We start from the raw sequence: 21,826 nt of genomic DNA, 5'->3' as shown, positions 1-21,826 counted from the left end.
TGCTGCCGCCTTCTTGACCTTGGTTGGATGGTCTGACTTGTAGAGATTTTCAGTTATCTTACATTTTATTGTGATCATTTTGAACAGACGGGTTAACAGGTGATGTCTTTGCAACCCCTCCCTGACGCATGATGGTCATCGGAGAGTTTCATCTTCAATGGAATCATTTTGTAATGTTTAGGTCTACAGTTTAATTGGCAATTAGGTGTTGGGGAAAAAAGGCAAATCCATATGTGAGCTTATAGATTTGCCATTTTAGGCGTGTAACTTCGTTAAATCAGGCTTATCACTACTGAGTTAAATTGATAATCACTTTAGCTAGATACTATTGTATCGAAACATACTGAATCACTAGATCAGTGGTTCTCAAAGTGGGTTCCAGGACCCAGGGGGTCCCCAGCTAAATTAATTAAGATGATATCACAATCATTTCAACCACTTTTACCCCATCCGTGAGCTTTAAAAATGTGTGGGGGGGGTACATTTTAACAACAAATCTTGTATGGGGTCCCTGGCAGAGCATCTTTTCAAATGGGGCATAATGCATATCAATTTGGGGGGTCCTTGTCTTGACATGAAAAAGTTTGAGAACCCCTGCACTAGGACTAGGTAGTCGCTAGCTGCGTATTGAGGGCGCGCGACATCGGCATCGCGCGCACGCCACCTGTATGCGGCATGCGCAGAGCAGTTCCCGGAAGCGTGCTGCGCGGGCGCCGGGCGGGGCGCGGCGCCGCTCCTTGTTCGCCATACTTGCACAGTGCACACACACTATCACACACGCACACAGTGCTGAGCAGCAACAGACTGAGGCAAGCACACACACACACACACTGCACAATATCCTGTAAAGGTAAGTCCTGGTGCCTTTTAACGAGTCAGTCAATCTAACAGAACCAGCACTCGTCTCGTCGCGCAAATTGAAACCCTTTATATAAGTTTCGCATGTGTGTGACCCGCCCCTAATATGTTAACTTGTCAAGCTATGGTTAGCTAGCTAGAAGCCGACTAGCCTGTCTGTGTCGCTGCGCTACGGTCTGTCCCGTCCGTCCCACCCTGTAGGCTACAGAATGGGAACCCCTTTGTTTAGTCCAACGTTACTAATGTGTATCCACTTAGTCTTTATGTCAAAATATCACTGTCAGTGTGATATATCACACCGCTTGTTGTCTAAAACGCCTGACTATTACATATGTGTCAAGCTTCTGCTGTCTGCTGGGATCCTGATCTGATCCTCCTGATGTACAAATCATTTGTCACCGTTTTGGCTTTGATGGACTTTGTCATGCGATGCATGCCATATACGGTACGTCTTTGTCCACCGATCTCAAGTTATCATCCCATATTTGTTTAATGTGACGTCGATTAACTACAGTGAATATTACTCGAACCAGTTTGTATCCGTTGCTTGATTGATTGAATACTTAATTAACAGTTTGCGAAAAGCACTGAGGTACAGTTCCGTCAAAAGGATGCTTAATGGATAAACCCAAGAAAGCACTATGGCTTGTTTCCATTGGGTTCCATATTGGTGTACAGAACACTACTGCATCTGTAGCATGGTGGTCTGCAAGATCTTGTGCAAAGTAACTGTAGTATGTGTTTTAATGAGTGATGAAATTGGTCACTTTTAATACAGTGAAGATACCTCCCGTCTATCACAATCTTCTGGCTTCCTGTCTTGTTAAAATCCATGAGTAGCACTTCATTTTCCTCTCCAGTTGGGTGTGGAAAAATGTGTGGCCAGTGTGTTCTTGAAACATCCTTAATCAGCTCTGTGTGTGTTAGTGTGTGTGAGAGAGACACACACACTGTGTGTACATATGTGTATTATATACACACGTACACACGTCTAGGCAGAACATACCCAACCCTTGTTGCTGAACTTTTAGCAAGAGAGCTTTTTTTCAGGAGTAGGAAAGAGGAACCATTCGGTGTCGCCAGCCACACAGTGGGTTTAATGCCAATGGTTACATAATACTTTCAATCTGAATCCCCCACTTCCTCTGCAGTGGTGAACATCCTTGATCTGAAATGTATCTCTTGTGGAACATCAAATCTAATCATGCAAAAAACAGTGGTTTACATTTTGGAACAAAGGAATATGAAAAGAATCCAGACTGAATTGCATTCCTGTAGTGTTTAAGTGTCACCTGGCCCATCCGGTATTGGGTATATATTCCTGTGAGGTTGAATAAGGACTACATGCATTCTAATTTTCTGAGGGCAAAATGGGCCTATCTTAGAAGTCCCACCTGTTTTACTTTCTTGTAGAGTCATACAACGATGCCAAAGAATATAATTAATTGTACTACAATATTAATTTAATTCTTTTTTGCTTGTAGAACTCTCTGAAGTCAGTTGCCATTAATTCACCCTGCCGCCAAAAGTGTTTTCCACTGACGGTGTGTGTGTTTAGCAGTGGAGTCATAAAATGAGCCTGAGCAGGTCTGTGGCCCTGCTTAGACATGCTACTGCTCAGCTTGCTGGAATTCCACTGGCAGCTGCTAGTTTGGGCAGGTCAGTGGGGAGAGACTGGAGGAAGAAAACTTTCCCTCAAGTCATAAGTGGTTCTCTCTATTTGCCTTTGCCCAAAGGAAGGTGCTTCGATACATGATTGGTAGTTGTTATCTAATCTGACTTGCAAAATATGCAGTTAGGAGTTAGGCCATTCATCGCCTGAGATGGCCTCTGTGTGGAGTAAAAGGAAATTTTATTTCAACATTTGAAAAAAATAATAATGTGCATTCTCGTTTATTTGCAAATCGTAGTTTTCTGTAAGTAGTTGGGATCACCTAAAGAGCAGCACATTTTTGTGCATATGCTGGAGGATTATCTTCGTAACAATTACACAATATAGCCAGTATAAAACAGTAATTTGCGAGGCGGGCTGGCATATTTGCTGTTTTTCACCATGGTTGGTGACAAATTGTCTCACACGACCGTGCCCTTTAGATGCTGCTTGTGCTAGGGTGATTGCCAGATGCACATTTTTAGTAATTGCATACATATAGAAAAAAATAAGCTTCACCTGGTGCATTAAAACGGGTCACCCAAATCAAGTGGAGACACATTCAACCTTGATTCAATCATGCAGTCAGATGTCTTGACTATGGGATTCAGGCTCATTTGATGGCAATCTGTAGTGGTGTGGGTGGGATACCCTTATTGGGAATGTCAAGCCTTTTTGGCATAAACATCACATTTCCTGCTTTTGTTAGGATGTCAGGAGAGCAGCATTTTGTCCAATAATAACCTCTTGGAGGGGGATGTTATAAGGATAGAGAGAGTGCGCAATTAAATGTAGCCTAATTTACACACCAAAGATTAAGCCAATGTTTATATATAGTTGGTAGTTGCCCTCTTCACGGCAAGTGCATCATTATATTACCAAATGGTATGAGTGACATCTCTAATGCCTAAATTAAATGTATTGCTGTAACCAAAATAAAGAACAGAGAATCAATGGGGAAAAAACATCACTTTTACATTAATTTGCTTGTAATTTGCTTCTTTAGTTTGATTTTACTTTTCACAAAATCAAGTAAACAGTCTTGACAGTGAGAGACATAGCAGTGTTTCACCTCCGTTTTTTCTTTTAAGAATCCCAGACAACGATAGACCCCATGCTAAAGAAATCTAGCTTCTTCTCTTACGTCGGCAGTAACTTCTGGGCTTTACTCGAGACGTATTTTGAGCACCCCACATCCTCAGCCAACCATACTGTCATGTGCTGCCATGACCTCATTCAATGGTCTCATGATGCTAGCCGTAGTGATGCTATTTCAGAGAAGTCTGCTGAGATGATATCATGCAGCCACCGCTGTTAGGTCATCAGCCTTACGGGAAGACCACCTCACAGCTGCACAGAATAGAGCACCTCCATTGAAGGAAACAACCTGACTGGCTCTAGCTGTCTGGATTTGTTATAGCTGTGGCCTATGGTGCCTGCTGGCTTCAGTGAGGTTGTCATATTATTGTTTTACCACCCCAAGAGGCAAGTGCATGCAAAGAATGCAGAAAATGTTCTATGTGTACTGACCCTTTCAAAAAACAAGACTAGGCAAATCTAGTCGGTCCCGGATACATACCAGAGGGGCCATGTGTTGGTGAATTATGATTAATGTACACAATTATGCGTGTATAATACCTGTATGTCGTACACAGTGATAAGGAAAGTAGGAAGCTGACCAGGGTTTGACTATTGGGCCTAGCTTGACCGATACAGCCGACTGGCAGTGGCTAGATAATACTGTATATACATGTAAACAGAAGCTCATGGGTGCAAAGTGATGCAGGCTAAGGGGAATGGGGGAGCTGCAGTTGGTGTACATTTACAAAAGTAGACACTTCCCAGAAGCATTAATGTGCACCATGCTGAAATCTGATGTTAAAAAAAACACAGCCGTTAGGTCATGAAGATTTTTTCCATTTGAAATCCCATAGACTACGTGAAAATCACGTAATATAAGAACTGTTCCCAAAAAGAGTCTGGCATTTTACTTGTATGGTTACAAAGCATCAACTGACTAAAAAAGTTCTAATTTATCAGAAGGGTAAGAAAATAAAAGGCTGCCAAATCGACTACAATTATCAGGCTTAGAAATAGGGCTAGGACTCGAATTTCAATACTTTCTTGGCATCGAAATGAACGCATCAATCTATATTGAAACCTAAGGGACTTTTAAAAAAAAAAAATGTATATACACATTTATTTCCTGTGTTTGTACTTACATTATTTTTGTTAGTTAAGTTACAGATGAGTTAAAGTTGTGTTAAATACACTAGGTTTATTTTCTATATTGATTGTGAATGTAGTTTTCCTTTAAAAAAAAAAGAATGGATAAAAAAATGGTATCGGAAAAAGTATAGTTTGAGAATCGATATCGAAAAGAAATTGAACGATACCCATCCCTACTTAGAAATGACCTAACGACTACATCTCCAATTACACATGGAGATGTGCTTATGTGTGCAGATGGCATCGGCCGCCACCGCCATCTGCACACATAAGCACTTTGTGTTGCATTGGTTTCTTTCTCAGTTGTTTCATCAAATAAACTAAATAATACACACTGATAAAAACATGTCAAGAACTCGTAAGGAATCTCAGGAATGTTTTTGACAGCGTGACAATGCACTGTATCACGTGATTTTTCTAATGTAGCTTTCCAATGCTAGTTTTCCAACACAAACTTTCTCAGACTATTTGAAAATATCATGAACGATTACAGAGCCACCTCATTCTCTCTCCCTCCCATCCGCACTCCATCTCGTTCTCCTCTAGACATGGCTGAGGACGATGTAACTCCAGAGCAGCTAGCGGCCATCGCAGCAGAGAACGAAGAGAGTGAGCCAGTGAATTACAAACCTCCAGCCCAGAAGACACTACAGGAGATCCAGGAGCTGGACAAGGAAGATGAGAGCCTACGCAAGTACAAGGAGGTCCTGCTCGGCGGCACTCCCGCTGAAGTCGGTAATAGCCTAAGCTTGACATTCTTTCTCATTTATTGGCCACTATCAAAGTGTGTCACCTACAACTTTCCCTTTAATTATTTTTTACTAGAGATGATTTATGGTTTCAGGATTACACTACTGTATGAGGATGAGTCACCTGCTGAAAAGGAATAAAACCATCACTATTTTGGCTACCTAGATATGAGTGGCATTACTCTTTCTCAGAGAAAGAACAATGTAGAGCTGTTTTGATCTTGAATTAATTTTAACGGGTCGCAGTGTGTTTGTATATGGTAATTGAACAAACAATGGGTAAAAAACCCAAAGTAGTGACAGACTGACCTGGACATCAGTATCACATTACATTTCATTGAATGACCTCTATAATTAAATTAGCCGACTAATAAAAAAAACCACATTTGATTAAATATGTGGGTATTGCCTGGCGTTTATTTTAATAAAAAGAAAAATCCAAAGGATATAAAGTGTGCTGTATGTGCTCATGAATAAAATAAGCAATTGATATTAAGTCTCTTTGCCAAAGGTCTGGGTGAGGCGAAAGGGGGTGAAGCATATTTGTTTCCCAGTAGTGTTAGTGATTTATACTAAAAACAACAGTCTATCATGGCACATGCCAGGCTGTTGATAATGAATGTTTCTTGCCATGCCTTCATCTTTGCTTTCTGTTCCTCTCCTCAATTTCCCCCCACAATCTCCACTGTCCAAATAGACTCCCTTTATTTTCCAAACGTCCTGCAGCCTCCCCTCAGCTACATTTACATTTAGAGCATAAAGGTCCTTACACACCGGCGAATATGCGAATATACGCAAAATTCGGACTCGTTCCGAATAATTAAAAGAAACTGATGTGGACGCTTGCATTGACTTTATAAGGTTTTAAAAAAAAACGTATTTATTCGCATGAAGAATTCGCCCCGGTGTGTAAGGACCTTTAGACTGAAGCTTTTACTTCACGTAAAATCACGACTGCAGCTAACGATTGTTTACGTAATCAATTAATCTGATTATTTACATGACAATTAAATGCCAATAGTTTTATGGTCTACATTTTAGACTTTTTTTTAGATATTGCGTAAATAAATGGTCATCACAAACTGACTGAGCCCTATATAAAATATGATGTGGAGCAAAGAAAAACATTCACTTTGTGATATGGTAGAGATGCACCGATTGGAATATATATTCTTTTTTTGTCTAACTTGCAGATACTGTTTTCTTTTTAGTCCAATTTTCCTTCTAAGAATTATAATTCATGTCCAAAAGCCTCCCAAAAATATTCTTGTGACATTTCTTTAATGGATTTTGTTTTGTTATTCATAATAAAACATTGACTAAATAATGTTTTTTATAAATAACTTTATGACAATAAGTTACTAAGAACTGTATTGCTTTTCATTTCTTAACTTAAATGAGTGAGATTGGCAAATGAAACATATTTTTGGCTTAAAATGTATTATTCTATCAGACAGAGGGCAAGTGACAACTTTTTTTGGTAAAATTAAAGAATTGTTTATTTTACACAGGATTGCTAGATTCTCTAACTATTACACACACACACACACACACACACACACACACACACACACACACACACTAGTGTTGTCAAAAATATCGATAAATATCGATAATTATAAAATAAAAACGGTTCAATATGAATTCCCCGTGGTATCGATCTATCGATACTCCGTTTGTTATAACGATACTCCGTTTGTACCTCTGCCGTTGGTGAAGAAAACACTTGCGCAACAGCGCCAGCCGGGGCCAGTAGTACACGCACACACACACACACACACACGGCGCAGCCTGACTGGAACGCAATGCATGCAGGCTGCAGCCCCTCCCCTCTCCACTCTGTCTCTCTAGCCATGTGAGTGTGCTACTGTTGCTGAGCTGCTCTGGTGCGAGTATAAAGTTAATGGTGTACGAGTCGCTTTTCTATTCTTAAAATGGCATGTGCAGATGCAGATGCAGGACCTTCGCTGCCCGTTTTAATTGACAAAAAGAACGCCAGAAGTGTAGTTTGGAACTACTTCGGATTCGAACCCGATGCACACGGACAGCCAAAGGACACGAGCAAACCGAGGTGCAAGCGATGCAAACGCATTGTGCCGAGCAAGGGAGCCAACACGAGCAACCTTGCATCACACCTCCAGGACAAACACAAAGACCTATACAAGGAGTTCAGAGAGGTTTGTACCATAAATGAGTCATTAAAATCGGCCCGCGAGGCCAGTAAACGTGTTTGTTGTTGTTAGTGATAGCGATGATGGCTAAAGCTAACTGCAGTGCATATCCGTTCTAGAGAGAGGATACGGAAACGATTCTCAGTTTGCGTGTGTGTGGGTGGGGGAGTGGAAATGAACAGAAATAGTTTGAGTAGGCGTGCCTTAGACCGGATGCATTAGTTATCATATCAATAGAAACCCTCAAACCAATGCAGGAGTAGACTGGTAAAAAAGAAACGAACAACTTAGATGATGTTGTGTGAGTCTGACACACACTACTTTTGTATACTTTGGTTTATTTTAAGATTAATTGATAAGATACGTTATTATAAAGGCCATTGAAAGAGAATAACTTAAAGGGATATTTCACTTTCAAATAAAATAAACATTAAAAATAAATATTTTTAAAAAATGAAAAAAGTTATGGCAAAATCACGGCCCCCTCACACATTAGTAGGACACTCTAATGCGTGAGGGGGCCGTGATTTTTCCATTACTTTTTTCATTTATTTTTAATATATTTTTAAAATGTTTATTTTATTTGAAAGTGAAATATCCCTTTAAATGCTGTAACCTGCTCCTGCTAAGCACAAATCTAATCATTTATTTTTTACCACCATAGTCAACTAACTGCTTCATCATGGCTTCTATTCATATCAACCAATGCTGTTGTGTGAGACACACACAACAGCATCTAAGTTATTCTATTTGAATCAGGCATTCAATATAAGTTATAACTTTGTTATCTTATCAAATTAATCTCCTAAGAAATAAATCAAAGAAAGTACATACACAAATAAAGTATTGTAGGTAAGCACAATAGCACATCACTACTTTAGTTTAATGTATACTTACTTTGTTTTTCATTCAAGATTAATTGATAAGAATAAGATAGATAATAGTATTAAATAGTTAGTTTTTTATAAAAGCCTGATTAAAAGCAAAAAACAGTTTTTATAAAACTTCTAAAGATAGATTGTTATATTTCTTTCAGCGCAAGAGAGATGCTGAGCTTCAATCTGAAACTCAACGTGCAGCCAGTCACTGTCCACTGGCACAGCCGAGTGTTGGAGAGACCTGGGATCGACAAAAAAAGTATGATGAAGACTCGCAAGAGGCCAAGAAGATCAACAGAGCTGTAGCGACTTACATTTGCATGGACCAGGTCCCTATTTACACTGTAGAGAAGCCTGGGTTCAAACAGCTTCTTCGGCAGTTAAACAATAAATATTCCCTTCCATCACGTAATTATTTCATGGACACTGAAATCCCAGCCCTGTACAATGAAATAAAAAATACTGTCACAGACAGTTTTGTGGGGAATCGCTTCTTCTCCTGCACCACTGACCTGTGGACCAGCAGGGCCAACTCCTGTTTCATGGCAGTAACTATACAGTTCATAACAGAGTCCTGGAAGATGAAGAGCTGGTGTCTGGGCTGTGCTGGGATGCACTCGGATCACACAGGGGACAGCTTGAAGGAGGCATTGGAGGAGATGGTACACGAAACATGGAAGCTGGACATGTCAGATATGGCCGGTATTACTACTGATAATGCCTCAAACAATAAGAAGGCATTTGCCTCCTTCACATGGGTTCCCTGTTTTGGCCACAACCTCCACCTTGCCGTGGGCAGGGGCCTGAATGTAGGCCGTGTGCCTGAAGTACTGTCGAGATTAAGAAAGACTGTTTCTGCGTTCAGCAGGTCTCCAAAGATGTATCGAAACTTAAAGACAAAACAATTACCTCTGAACCTAAAAGAGCACAAATTGATCCACGATGAGCCCACACGCTGGGACTCAACATACCAAATGGTAAACAGATACTTAGAGCAGCAGCAAGCAGTCTGTGCCGTTCTAGCCGAGGACCGGAAGAAATGGCACCTCATGCCCAGAGACACGGACATTGTAGTTCTTCAGTATGTGCAGGAGGTATTGAGCCCCCTCAGTGGTTACACTGATGCACTTAGTGGTGAAAAACATACCACACTCTCCTCTGTCCTTCCCCTATGTTGGAAAATATTCAAAAATTTGACAGTTGAGGAAAGTGACAGCAACCTAAAACGTCAAATTAAAGAAGCTATTGGAGGGGATCTCAAACAAAGATATGAGAACCAGAGTCTGCAGCTACTACTGAACACAGCCACGTTTCTTGACCCAAGGTTCAAGGACAGTTTTGTTACTATGAAAGAAGAGGTAAAACAAAGTCTTGGCAATTCAGTAGAAACAGCACAACCTCCTCCAGAACCAGAAGCCCCACAGCCAGCAAAGAAAAAGAAAACGGATCTGAAGGGACTGCTATTCAGCATACAGGGGGAAAAAAAGAGTCAAAATGTCGAAGACGAGGAGGAAGCTGCTGTAGGACTCACAAAAGAGTTCATGATATATGAAAGAATCTGTGAAGAAAAAACAAAGGACCCACTCGAATGGTGGGGAGAAAACGACAAATTGTTACCTCACCTTGCCCACTTTGCCAAAAAGTATTTGTGTATCTCTGCTTCAAGTGTAGCATCAGAGCGTGTATTTAGTACATCAGGGCTCATTGTCAGTCCAAGAAGGGCACGACTTACAGAGGAGCACATTGACATGTTGGTGTTCCTAGCAAAAAATCTGAGAGGGCCAGAGGAAGAAAAGAATAAGATGATAAACCTACCTAGCTAAGCTAGCTACAGAGAAGTTTTTGTACTTCTTAAGCAATAAGCAGTTGCACTGTTTCCCTTTTCCTTGTTTGTTTTTTTTCAATTTCAGTAAAATGTGTTTCTAGTGCTGCCAAGTGCCTTAACTACCTTTTGAATGTGTTTGAATTGTTTCACACAGTTGATCATTTGTTGTAGTAGTACAGTACTATTGCTCTTGACTGTTTTGTGCTGCCTTTATTTCTACTTGAAATGCCTGCCTTTAAATGTGTCACTCAGGCTTATTATTTTTTTTATTTGAGCATTGTTACTGATTGCACCTCTTTTAATTGATTTGTTGTATTTGTACTAAGCACTAACTAGACTCAGACTGTCTAAAATGTGAAAATGCACTACCTCCTAGGGCTCCTAGTTCCTATGACCGTTTTGTGCTGCCTTTATTTTGACTTGAAATGCCTGCTTTTTAATGTGTGTCACAGGCTTATTTTTTATTTTTTTATTTGGGCATTGTTACTGATTGCACCAGACTGTCTAAAATGTGAAAATGCACTACCTCCTAGTTCCTAGTTTTTCTTTAAATAAAAAGAAAACATTTTGCACTCTGAATTCCTGTGGTATCGAATATCGTATCGAATATCGTATCGAATATCGTATCGTATCGAATTGTATCGTACAATTCTTTTTGTATTGAATTATATTGAATTGTATCGTATCGTATCGAATATTGATATTTTTCAAAATATCGATATCGAAGTTAGAAATCCAGTATCGTGACAACACTAACACACACACACACACACACACGTGATATTAAGTTATCCTTGTTGCAGTAGTGGTGCTTTTGTGTGTTATTTTGTGTTGAGTCACTGCTAATAATTAGGCTACACCAGTCCTTTGCTGACAGATAATGTGATTTTCTTAGAATAAACTTGTTTAATTAATGCAGAGTTCATCCCAACTACAGGAGTGCTGTCCTGATTTAAATTCCCTGGAGGCATCCCAGCGTTTTGCATATTATACATTATGTTCAGTTCTCTTGAAAATGTTCGGATGTTAGTCTATGCTGTTTTTGTGGCTCATGATAAATAGGCATTTGATCCCACAAGGGACATTTTGTCTCTCCTCTGTTTCACTGACCTATCTGAAATAAAGGACCCCAATCCAAAAATGCAATAATTAGAAAATTAACTACATTCACAAAATTATTGTAAATGCTTGTTTAAACCTAAACAGACCTTTCTGAATTTTGCTTAAAAGTTGTAAATGATACAATGATTACACGATACGAACATCGCTACACAAATGTCTAATTTCTGATGATTGATTATTCAAATAATCATAACAGCCCTATCACCAATGGCAGTCCTAGATTTACTGTATTTTGCAAATAATAGTTATTGTGCATCTTATTTTCATTTGTTTCACAAGGGAATGATCGTTAAGTACTGTTATGGAGTAGTATGAATCATCTGCTGCAACTGTACCCAAAATCTGCAATCTTGTGCAGGTCTGCCACTAAGTACTGTACAAGTCACGTTATGAGCCTGAAGTTGTAAACGTTATTTTAAAAAGTGACCAATAAACCTATACTTTTTCTTCTTGTGATGCTGCTCCAGATCCTAAGGCCCCCAATGTCCAGGTTACCCGGCTGACTCTGATGTGTGAGACTGCTCCTAATCCCCTCACCCTGGACCTGCAAGGTGAGTCTCAGTTTGGGCTGTTTTACTGCTGAGACGGTTAATGTGCTGACTGGAATATACACCAACTATGGTTGGCAGAACTTTGATAGAAAGGACAATGGTACCCAGAACAGTGCCATCTAAGGTTGCACTGTAAAATGACTTACTTGGTAGGAATGCTCCAGTATAGTTTTAATACATCCTAATAAATGGACACCCTTTGGTATGCAGACAAACTGACGGAGGTCTATTATCTCGATCAGGTCAAGTCAATTAGAGCATCACTGTTCTGGGGATGGGTATTGTTCAGGATTTAAAAAAAAGCCAATTACAATGCAATGGTCCCTCCAGCTTGTAGGATATAGATAAACAAACTTATCTACTTATCTTATAGCTGCTTCGTTGAAACTTTCATAGAAGATATAGCCAAAGTCAGAGAATAATTACACAATAAGCCGAAAAAGAGAAAGCTTTGCTAGTTATAATGCCACCGTTTATTACCGTGTCTTCTAATGTAATACTGTGTTGGCTACGGTGTGTAGCCGTGAACAATCGGGGACCGGAGGGACAGAGCAAGAGGAGTCTGTCTGCTAGTTAATAGATTGCGGATGCGATAATTTTCTGAGATGGAAAATAGAATTAACTCGTTAAAATAAACTTGCTAAAATGAGCCTTCAAATATACCTCTGTAGCTGTTTGTATAACAGAGTGGCCCATTCCAGTAAAGCCTATGTTTATTAAACACTTTGTTTGAATTTATTGACTGTCAAATACTGATAACAGCACTGTTTGTCCAGGAGCTTATTGGTATTTTGGTTCTGACCAATCAGTAACTTGTAATGAGTATAATGTCATGGTAGTACTTCACTGATGCAGTATGGTGTATTTTTGACAGTATAGTATATGACTTAATTTGTATCTGATTACATATCATGACATTATACACAGAGATAGACAGGAATGCCCACAAACGTCACATCCGGTTTTAGTGTGGGGTAAAACAGAATGATCTGCCTCATAGAGTTCTATAGCTTACATTGTACACGATCGTTTGGATCACTTTCAGAGAGATTTTTTTTCGACGATAGAAACATTGACAGCCATGAAAAATCCATCGCTAGGACATCTGGAACGCAATCGTTCACTCATCCTCAGAAAGTTGACTTATTATTAAGATATATGAAACAATTGTGAATCAGGTGGCCTACTACAACTATCCTGCCTCCTTAAAACCTCTTAAACCCTCTAGACTAAAACGGGACCTGAGTTTGCTCTGTACTTTGACCGCTTTTTCAGTCTACCAATCTTGTAGATTTTTGACTTATGTTTCCACAGAATATAGAAGCTGGGGTTCAAGTGGTTTATAATCAGAGTCAGATTATCCTTATATCTTATTGCATGCGTCAAGTTTCAGCACAAGCACCACTGAGATCGGAGAGCCGTTTCCCTCTATCTCCTGCTCAGTCTCCCGTGTACAAAACTTGTTAACATCTGCACACAGTGTTTAATCGCCTGGTAGAGACACTATCACAAGATATGATCGATTAAACTTACCATAATATTAAAAACCAACAGCCATTAAGTCATCAATAATGTTGTTATAGAACACGTAGTGAATTCAAGTACAGTTTAGAGACTAGAGTTTTGACACAGGCAGGTCTCGACCCCATTATCTTTTGGCGAAGTGCCATTCCTACTTGGAATTCACTCTTACCAGGCGATTAAACCAGAACACCTCGGACCGTTGTGTTAGATCATCTGTCCAGTCAAAGACAACATTCCAATCTGACTCTTGTTTAATTTGCTAATGTAGCGTTCCTTGTCGAGTTGCAACAAGGATCTGTGCCTGTGATCTGGCAAGCCATGACGTTACTTTTGAAATAAGTATTCTTTTACACTACAGCATCCGAGTTTGAAAACCCCACATCCCACTGTCTATATACTGTACCTGGGGCAAATCTGTGTTTTCCCCCACTCGCGACTCCGCCCCCAGATACGTTGTGGTGATGACACTACGCCATGTGAATGTATACACATGGCACTTTTTTAATACATTGTGTAGAATGTAATGTAGTGTTGTCTATTTTATCTTAAATTGAGTCATTTTGCCATATTGCCTTGAACAATGCATGTAGTGCATTGTTCCTGGCACTGTTAACCCTATTAACTCTTTCAGTGCCAATGAAATAAAAAAAATATTGCAAACTTTGCCAACTTTTTTCTTTTTTCTTTTTCAAAATAAAAAAAAAGTGCTTAGGAAGCGAGATACAGCCTTTTTCAGTTATAGGTTAAACAAAGAGTGGATGGAGCTGCAAATCTTCAGATAATGATATCTTGGGTTCTGAACACTTAAGAAAGCTTTCATAGTGAGAGAATCACACATCATAGGAGTACAAAGTAAACATGAGAAAAGAAATCAAGAGAGAATTTTACATTTGCATTCACAGTAAAATCCTTAGTATCAATTTAACAATGCAATTGTAAAAATGGAATTTTTACACTCGGAATTAAATTAATATTTGTGACGGCTTGTAGGTTCCCCATAGTTGCAAAAATAAAGCTTTTTTTTGTTCAAGGTTTCTTTATTGGTATTTTCTATTTTCACAAAGGTCAAAAAGACAAAAGCATACAAAAACGGTATGTGAATAAGTTGTACATCTTCTCTTTCTTGGGGAACAACTCCAAACACTGCAATAGAAGCAGAAGGTTCTACGGGCACTGATGAGAAGGTTTTAAATATTAATTGCCAGAATGTGTTTGCAAAGAGAGAGCTTTTGATCAGATTTTTTAACTCCCCACCCTCCTGAACAAACCCTTGGGTATGCACACCTCTCTTTGAACTACAAACTATCTGACATCGGCTGATATTACAATGACATTGGTTACTCTTCCTTGTCAGTTTGTGGAGCGACCGATGCAGAACATGGCTTAGCTGCGGCTCCTTTGCTCTCCCCGGTCTTCTCCTTGTTATCCTGGCTGTCAATTCTGGCATGTTCCTTCTTCACCAGCTCTTTCAACTCCGCCTTCCATCCCAGCAGGTCAGCCAGGGCCAAACAGCCATCATCACATGTACTGATGTGGGCTACGTCTCTGTAAGCCATGTCTGAGTTAAAGTTCATCCCCCCTCGGAGGCCTGAAACAAGGGGATCAGCCTCTCCTACCTTCTCCATGTTAATGAGCAGCCTGGGACAGTTTATAGAAACCTTGTCAATGAGACCGGCGAATGGTTGCACCTGCAGGGATGTACCCATGATGATAAGAAGGTCACACCGAGGAAAGTCCATCTTCGTTGACGTGAAGAACTGGTCAGGCATCCTTTCACCAAAGAAGACAATATCTGGCTTGACCAGACTGTTGCACTTCTCACATTTGGGGATGTCATCAGCGAAGATCTTCTCTTTCATCCAGTCCAGGTCGTACTCCTTTTTGCAAAAGGAGCTGACACAGTGGGAAGTGTAGAACGTGCCATGGGCCTCAATCAGGTCGTCTCCCTCCATCCCAGCCACACGCTCAAGATTGTCAATATTCTGGGAGTAACAGCGTCTCATGAGCCCCTTGTCCTTTAACAGCCTCATGAAGTAATGACACACTGTCGGCTTAAACTGTCCTGGGTACAGTTCCTTGGCCAGGGTGAAGAATGCCTCAGGGTGTTTCTTGAAGTAGTCTATCTGGAAGACGGCTTCTGGGTAGGGCAGGTTGTATTTCTGCAGATTGGCATAGAGGCCAGTTTTTGGCGAGCGGAAGTCGGGGATCCCAGCCGATGTAGATGTTCCTGCTCCGACCATGCAGATGATGTTTTTACATTTGCCACTCTGTATGTACCGAGCGACCCCTTCCAGAGTGAGCTCATCCAGAACCTTACCCAGGTTCAACAGGTTGAGCAGGGAGTCTATTTCTGTTTCTCCAGTAGCCTCTCCTTCTTCTTCAGTACCATCGTCAGACTGATTCTCTGCTCCAGCGGTCAGATCCTCCTCCTCTTCTCCTCTTTTAGGGGTCTCTGGTGCTTCAGACATCTATCCGTCGACTCAAAGAAATATTAGGATGAAAATGAATATTCACTGTGTCATTTAGCAGCACAGTGTCCGATGTTGAAACTCGATCAGAACTCGATCAGATTGTTGTTGTCCGTCGCCTATTATTGTCCGACTCTGTCTGTGTTGTGAGCAGTCAGTTCCTGCCTGCCTTCCAGCCAAGTCTAGTCAGTAGCCACACCAAGCTGTGTCAATAGGGTCAATAGGTTATACACTGTCAGTCTCTCGGAGCTCACAATGGAAAATGACGAACGCAGCAATAACACCCTGGTAACTAGTAACACTGATGCAATGATGCATGCAGACCTCTATTTATATGGGTTTGGTCTACCCATGTGGGTGTAACCTTCTGTTTGATTAATCATGTGACTTGTCTATTCTTAAACAGTAGCCACTGTGCCCCAGCTCCTTATCTGACCTAATCAATCAACACATGTCTCTCTCATGTGAAAAGTCCCCCGCTGTGGACCCCAACACCACAGGTCAGAGCTGTGGCCTTTACAGTCTGTATATATTTGTACCGTCGGATTATATATTTGTACCTTCGGATTATAACTCAGCCTCACTCCTGTATAAAATCCTAAATAAGCAGGAAATACACCCATAAATAACAGCAAATTTCAGGTGCTGGAATGCTCCGGATAATTCTACAATTAGCTTTCCAACATTGTTTTCTCACTCAACAGTAAACAAACGAAAATACAGTACAAGCGTATACAGGATATCTGCACATTTCTAAAGTGACCATTTAAGACCTTTTTTAATGCCAAATCGTCAAATATTACGTACGAGGCAAACATTGTGAAGGTGGCCGAATGCGAGGCGTTGTGAGCTTGTAGGTCTGCCACCTTCACAATATTTATCTGTGGAACTAAATGTGATGCCTACAATTCCAAGTGCTTGTCAGGATGAGGGGTCCCCAGTTCAGTTGCTAATAAGATAATTATGTCTGTCAGTCTCATTTGGTTATGGCAAAGCTATGGAAAATAAATGATGATTGATCTTTTTTTTGCATTCTTGCCCCATAATAATAATAATTAGACAGTAGTACTTATTGGACACATACAGTACAACTCTGTATGCCTTTGTATCTGTGCAAGAGAGATTATGACTTGTGAATGTTCTTGTGGTTTAACAGGAGACCTAGAGGCTTATAAGAAGCAGGCCTTTATCCTGAAGGAGGGAGTGGAGTACAGAATAAAGATCAGCTTTAAGGTGAGAGTGGTTCAAACTGCTTTAAGCAGGGTGTGATATGGTCCCTGAAATAATTCCAGCTTTAAAAAATAAACACATTTCCATAGCCAGGGAATTTCTGTTCGATGCTGTGTGGATGTAGTACATAAGTAAGGCAGATTCAGAATTAAATCTGATATGATTCTCTTGAAATGTCTGATTTAAGACGTGCAATTCAGACAAAAGTTTTATTGAATACTTAATTAGTCAAAAATGTAAACAGCCCGTGGTAGAATAGGACCACAATGGAAACAAGTCCCCAGGACTTTGTTTTGTTATCCTTATAGCCCTAATGTCTGACTGTACCACATGCTGTTTGTATACAATTAATGAACATATGCTTAAAAATAACAATAAATGTCATCAACTAATACAAAACACTATGTACAAAGGAGAAAATTAAACCGTGTCTGCATTATTTGTTGCATTTTGAAAATATTTGAATGTCAATTTAATATAATTTTCTGGTAAATAATTGACTCGATAGTATGAGAAATGTCATGATGCAGTAAACCCCATCCGTCTCCTACACAACAAAGTACAAATAATTTGCAAAGACTAACATGTTAATTAAGTTCTGTTTTAGATTGTAAAACTGTTTTACAATTCTGTTCTCTCAGGTTAACAAAGAGATTGTTTCGGGTCTGAAGTATGTGCAGCACACCTTCAGGAAAGGAGTAAAAAGTGAGTTGACAATTTCTACTGGTCTGGACTTCTGTGCAGCTGTGATGATATTGCACAAACACCAAAAATGTATAGTCGCCTCAGTCTAATGATTTCACTAGAGTCATTTCTTAACTGTCAGCAAAGTTTCTTTCAGAAGAATTATGTTTTCAGGGGTTAATACATAATCGTCATCCCCGAGTCATTGAAGTGAGTGATTGTGAAATGTGAATACAATTCATCAATGACCTATTATTTATTAATTACATTATATCTCTCCTTTGTCTCTTGTGACATGATTAAAGTCTTCAGTCACCACGAAAGATTTCAGTCATTGATTGATTGAATACTTAATTAACAAGATTATCAACAGCACAGTCACAGGTTATGCTAAAAGCATAACACAAAATGCCCCAGGCTTTGTTTCCATTGTGGTCCATTGTACTCAATTCATCAATAATACATATCTTACATACAATACAATTACAATTAAATAAATGTTGGAATAAGATAATACCCTATGTAGCATCATAGGGTATATTTACAGAGAAAGGAGGGGTTGGGAGAGGGGGGCAGAGGATTCTACTATTATATCAAGGTGTTCATGGAGTTAAACTATGTTCAATTGTATTTTAAGGTCAGCCATTCTTTTAGGTTAGAAACATGTCTTTCTCTTGGCATTCTCTAAAGGATTATTATACTTATTTGCGTGCCGGGGGTCACTTAAAATAGCAGATTTACAAGCTCGTTGTGAGCTTGTAGATCGGCTATTCTCAGTGCAATACATTGGCACACAACCAGCATAAATTGGGCGTAACCCTTAAGCATGTGTTTGATAAAGCCCTACAGTAATAATTGATACAAAATATATTGAAAGTTAAACGGTATTTGAATTGGTCCAACTTGCAATAGAATGTTCTGAAGCATCTTCCATAAAACCCTAATGGTCTCGTATATTTCATAAAAGCAAAGCTAAAAGCCTTTAACTTCTTCATCTGGTTGGCTGTATGTAGAACAGCGGGAACATACATTTAGACCGATAATGCGTAAAGCCGTAAACATCATGATTTTACACATTGTGCTAATTGTTTAGTAAACAGGGCACTAGTTAGGGGGACTTCTTTCACACTGTTTCACAGATTGGGACTTGGCATGTCAAAGCTGGGATTTGATTTTACGTTAACCCATGCAATGTGCATATTTTCTCCATTTGGTTACAGTTGACAAATCTGACTACATGGTTGGAAGCTACGGCCCCCGGCCTGCTGAGTATGACTTCCTGACCCCACTAGAGGAGGCCCCCAAAGGAATGCTAGCACGTGGCACCTACAATATCAAGTCCAAATTCACTGATGACGACAAGCATGACCACCTTTCCTGGGAGTGGAACCTCAACATCAAGAAAGACTGGAAAGACTAAAAGAGGCCTTTGGGAATAAACCCCAGCCCCAACCCCACAACCTGCCCGCCCCTCAAAAATCCCTGTGTCTACCATTTCTGCCTTCTTTGTTTTATTGCTTTGTGCATTCCATCCTCATGCCTTAGTTTCCACTTCGCTGTCTTGACATCCCCACCCTCTCCCCACCTCTCTGTCAGCATCAGTAGCAGCAGCAGCAGTAGCAATGGTTCCCCTGTCCGTCCAATACATCCCTCCTTCCACACTCATTGGTTGCACAAGAACCAGTTCTGTTCACGGTCACCAACCTGTCAACGCCTTCCAACCTCTGCCCACCCACTTCCACCCACCACCCAATGAGCTGTGCTGTGTAGGACCCCTTTTTCCTCGATACAGTCCCCACACTTCCTTTTCCACCCTTTTTTTCCTCATGTTTTTTTGCTGCTTTGAAGAGATTAACCTCGCCTTCCACCTCCATTAAAATGGTGTCTTCCTCTCACTAAGAAGTACATGTGGAAAAGCAACTGTACAATCGACTTTTGTTTGCCTTTTTTATATAATTGTATTAATGGTTGTGTAATGTGACTGTATTCACATGTTAATAATAATGAGCTTTTGTGGGCTTTTCTGACCCGACCATGGCTATTTTGCCCCACCCGCCCCCACCGCCATAGCTTTCCCCTGCTTGCCTACCTTGCCTCTGTTTTATTTTATTTTTAATATATATATATTTTTACCGAGACCTGCCTTGTGAGACAAGTTATTCATAGCTGCTCTATGACGTCTCCTCTCCTCTTTAAATGTACTACCCACTCTTCCATCGGGGGATTAGGGCCAAAGTGAACAAGGAGTGACAAATGTAAAGTAAACAAAGAAAAAAGCAGGGGTACTATCCTCCTCGCTGCCTTATGTATTGAATGAAAAATATGTAGCTTTTTCTAACTTGGCTGCAAGCAAATGGAGGAATTTAGCATGCCTTGTGTGTACAAAGCAGCGGTTGCTACTGTATGATGTTAGTAGTGTCTTTATCAAGAGCTTACTCTTGCGACTAACAAAAGCCCATTCATAGCCCTGCTCTAATGGAGACCCTGTTGATAACGGGTTGCTTACGTACTGCTTTGTGCACACACTTATGCCCCTTGACTAACCCCCTCTTGTAAATTCTAAGGACAATGATAGAATGTTATTAATTGGAACACACCACTAAAAAGATATGTCAACTGTTGTTTTCCTTGCCCAGTAAGCCACTTAAATCAGTATTGATAAATATCGGCACTTGTGTTCCTTCTAGCCATGACGCCTTATTACTGACCATGGTCATGTGGGGGGAAAAAGCTCGGTATAGAGACTCTTGCTTTTGTATTTTTCTTTGCCTTAATGTACATCATTCCCCATTTCAGGTTCCCTTTCATACTAACATTCACCCAGATTGTGTTGCAACTACTAGCTTACTGTTAAAACATGTGTTTATTATGAGAAGACTAGAGAGTGACTGAGGAGTTTGCTGACTTGGGCACCGTCTGCTGCTGGAGACCTTGACGGTGTATGGTATCATTGAGGGGAACAGGAGTTGGTAGCATAGAAGAAATTAGACTAGTATTGGTCACCTCTGGCCAGGTGTTTGCCTTTACTTAATGACACACGAGACCCAATAAGGAGAGACCTAATGTTATGTCAGAACAATCTTTGCATAAAGTCACCAGAAATGTGTGCTCAGTACTGTATGTGAATTGAGGGGTTTCAATCAAAATGACTTAAGTAGAAATGAAATCAACTTGTATGGATTTGAAACATGTTTTTTTTCCCCCTGAAATACTGAGAATGATCTAATGCTGTTCCATACATTCCTTTACATTGTACAGTTTGTATGAAAATGCTGGCATGCTGGTGGGGTTGTATATTTGATCATCATTTGTGATTGCTCTTCTTGGTCAATAAAGATTTTGCTCAACTTGGCCTGTAACTGTGTGTGTGTGTGAGACAGTGGGAGAGACCCCGAATGATATCATTTCACATCCCTCAAAAGACAAAAAAGTTTAACTTAGAATAGAGTCTGGGATGGACGGACAGGGGCGAAAACATAGTCTTTGGCCTGGCAGAGACGATCACATTTTCCAGGCATTATCATGGACACCTATGCAAGAAGCACATAGTTTTGTTGAGAACATTTTAAACAAAGTAAATACAAATTTTTATACTTAAAATGAATTAATGTTTTCCTGAGGTCATACCATTTGACATAATCATACCCTAAAAATGTCATTATGCACTATTTTAATAGTCTACTACCATGCAAGCACAGTTCATCAGGGGACATACAATTTGGCATACTAAATAGCAGTGGTGGAAAAGGTACTCAAATGTTTTAAGTTAAAGTATCAATACCGCAATGTAGAAATACTCTGTTAGAAGTAAAAGTCTGGAATTTACTTGAGTAAAATTACAGAAGTATTAGGACTGCTCCACTCCATGTACTCTCTGTTGAAAGGT

General features: G+C 40.1%; 2 protein-coding genes across 2 annotated transcripts; one reads left to right on the top strand and one right to left on the bottom strand.

Annotated features, from left to right (window-relative positions):
• The first annotated feature begins 719 nt into the window (after nt 1-719).
• LOC308077293 (rho GDP-dissociation inhibitor 1-like) lies at nt 720-21,292 on the top strand. The gene is made up of 6 exons (XM_080417918.1): nt 720-850; nt 5,285-5,473; nt 11,951-12,034; nt 17,183-17,259; nt 17,898-17,961; nt 19,161-21,292. Exons 2-6 carry the CDS (start codon nt 5,287-5,289, stop codon nt 19,358-19,360), a joined length of 612 nt encoding a protein of 203 aa, XP_080274044.1. The 5' UTR covers nt 720-850; nt 5,285-5,286; the 3' UTR covers nt 19,361-21,292.
• On the bottom strand, nt 13,575-16,026 carry LOC308106092 (NAD-dependent protein deacetylase sirtuin-2-like; the record flags this gene model as incomplete). Its single annotated transcript, XM_080457119.1, has 1 exon — nt 13,575-16,026. The coding sequence occupies one exon, from the start codon at nt 16,024-16,026 to the stop codon at nt 14,896-14,898; it is 1,131 nt and encodes a 376-aa protein (XP_080313245.1). The 3' UTR covers nt 13,575-14,895.
• Nucleotides 21,293-21,826: the final 534 nt, after the last annotated feature.

The sequence above is a fragment of the Gymnoscopelus braueri genome (genome assembly GCF_963280865.1).
Source record: "Gymnoscopelus braueri genome assembly, chromosome: 2".
Classification (NCBI taxonomy): Eukaryota; Metazoa; Chordata; class Actinopteri; order Myctophiformes; family Myctophidae; genus Gymnoscopelus; species Gymnoscopelus braueri.
The sequence above is the reverse complement of the archived record's forward strand: the minus strand, read 5'-3'. Positions and strand labels throughout refer to the sequence as shown.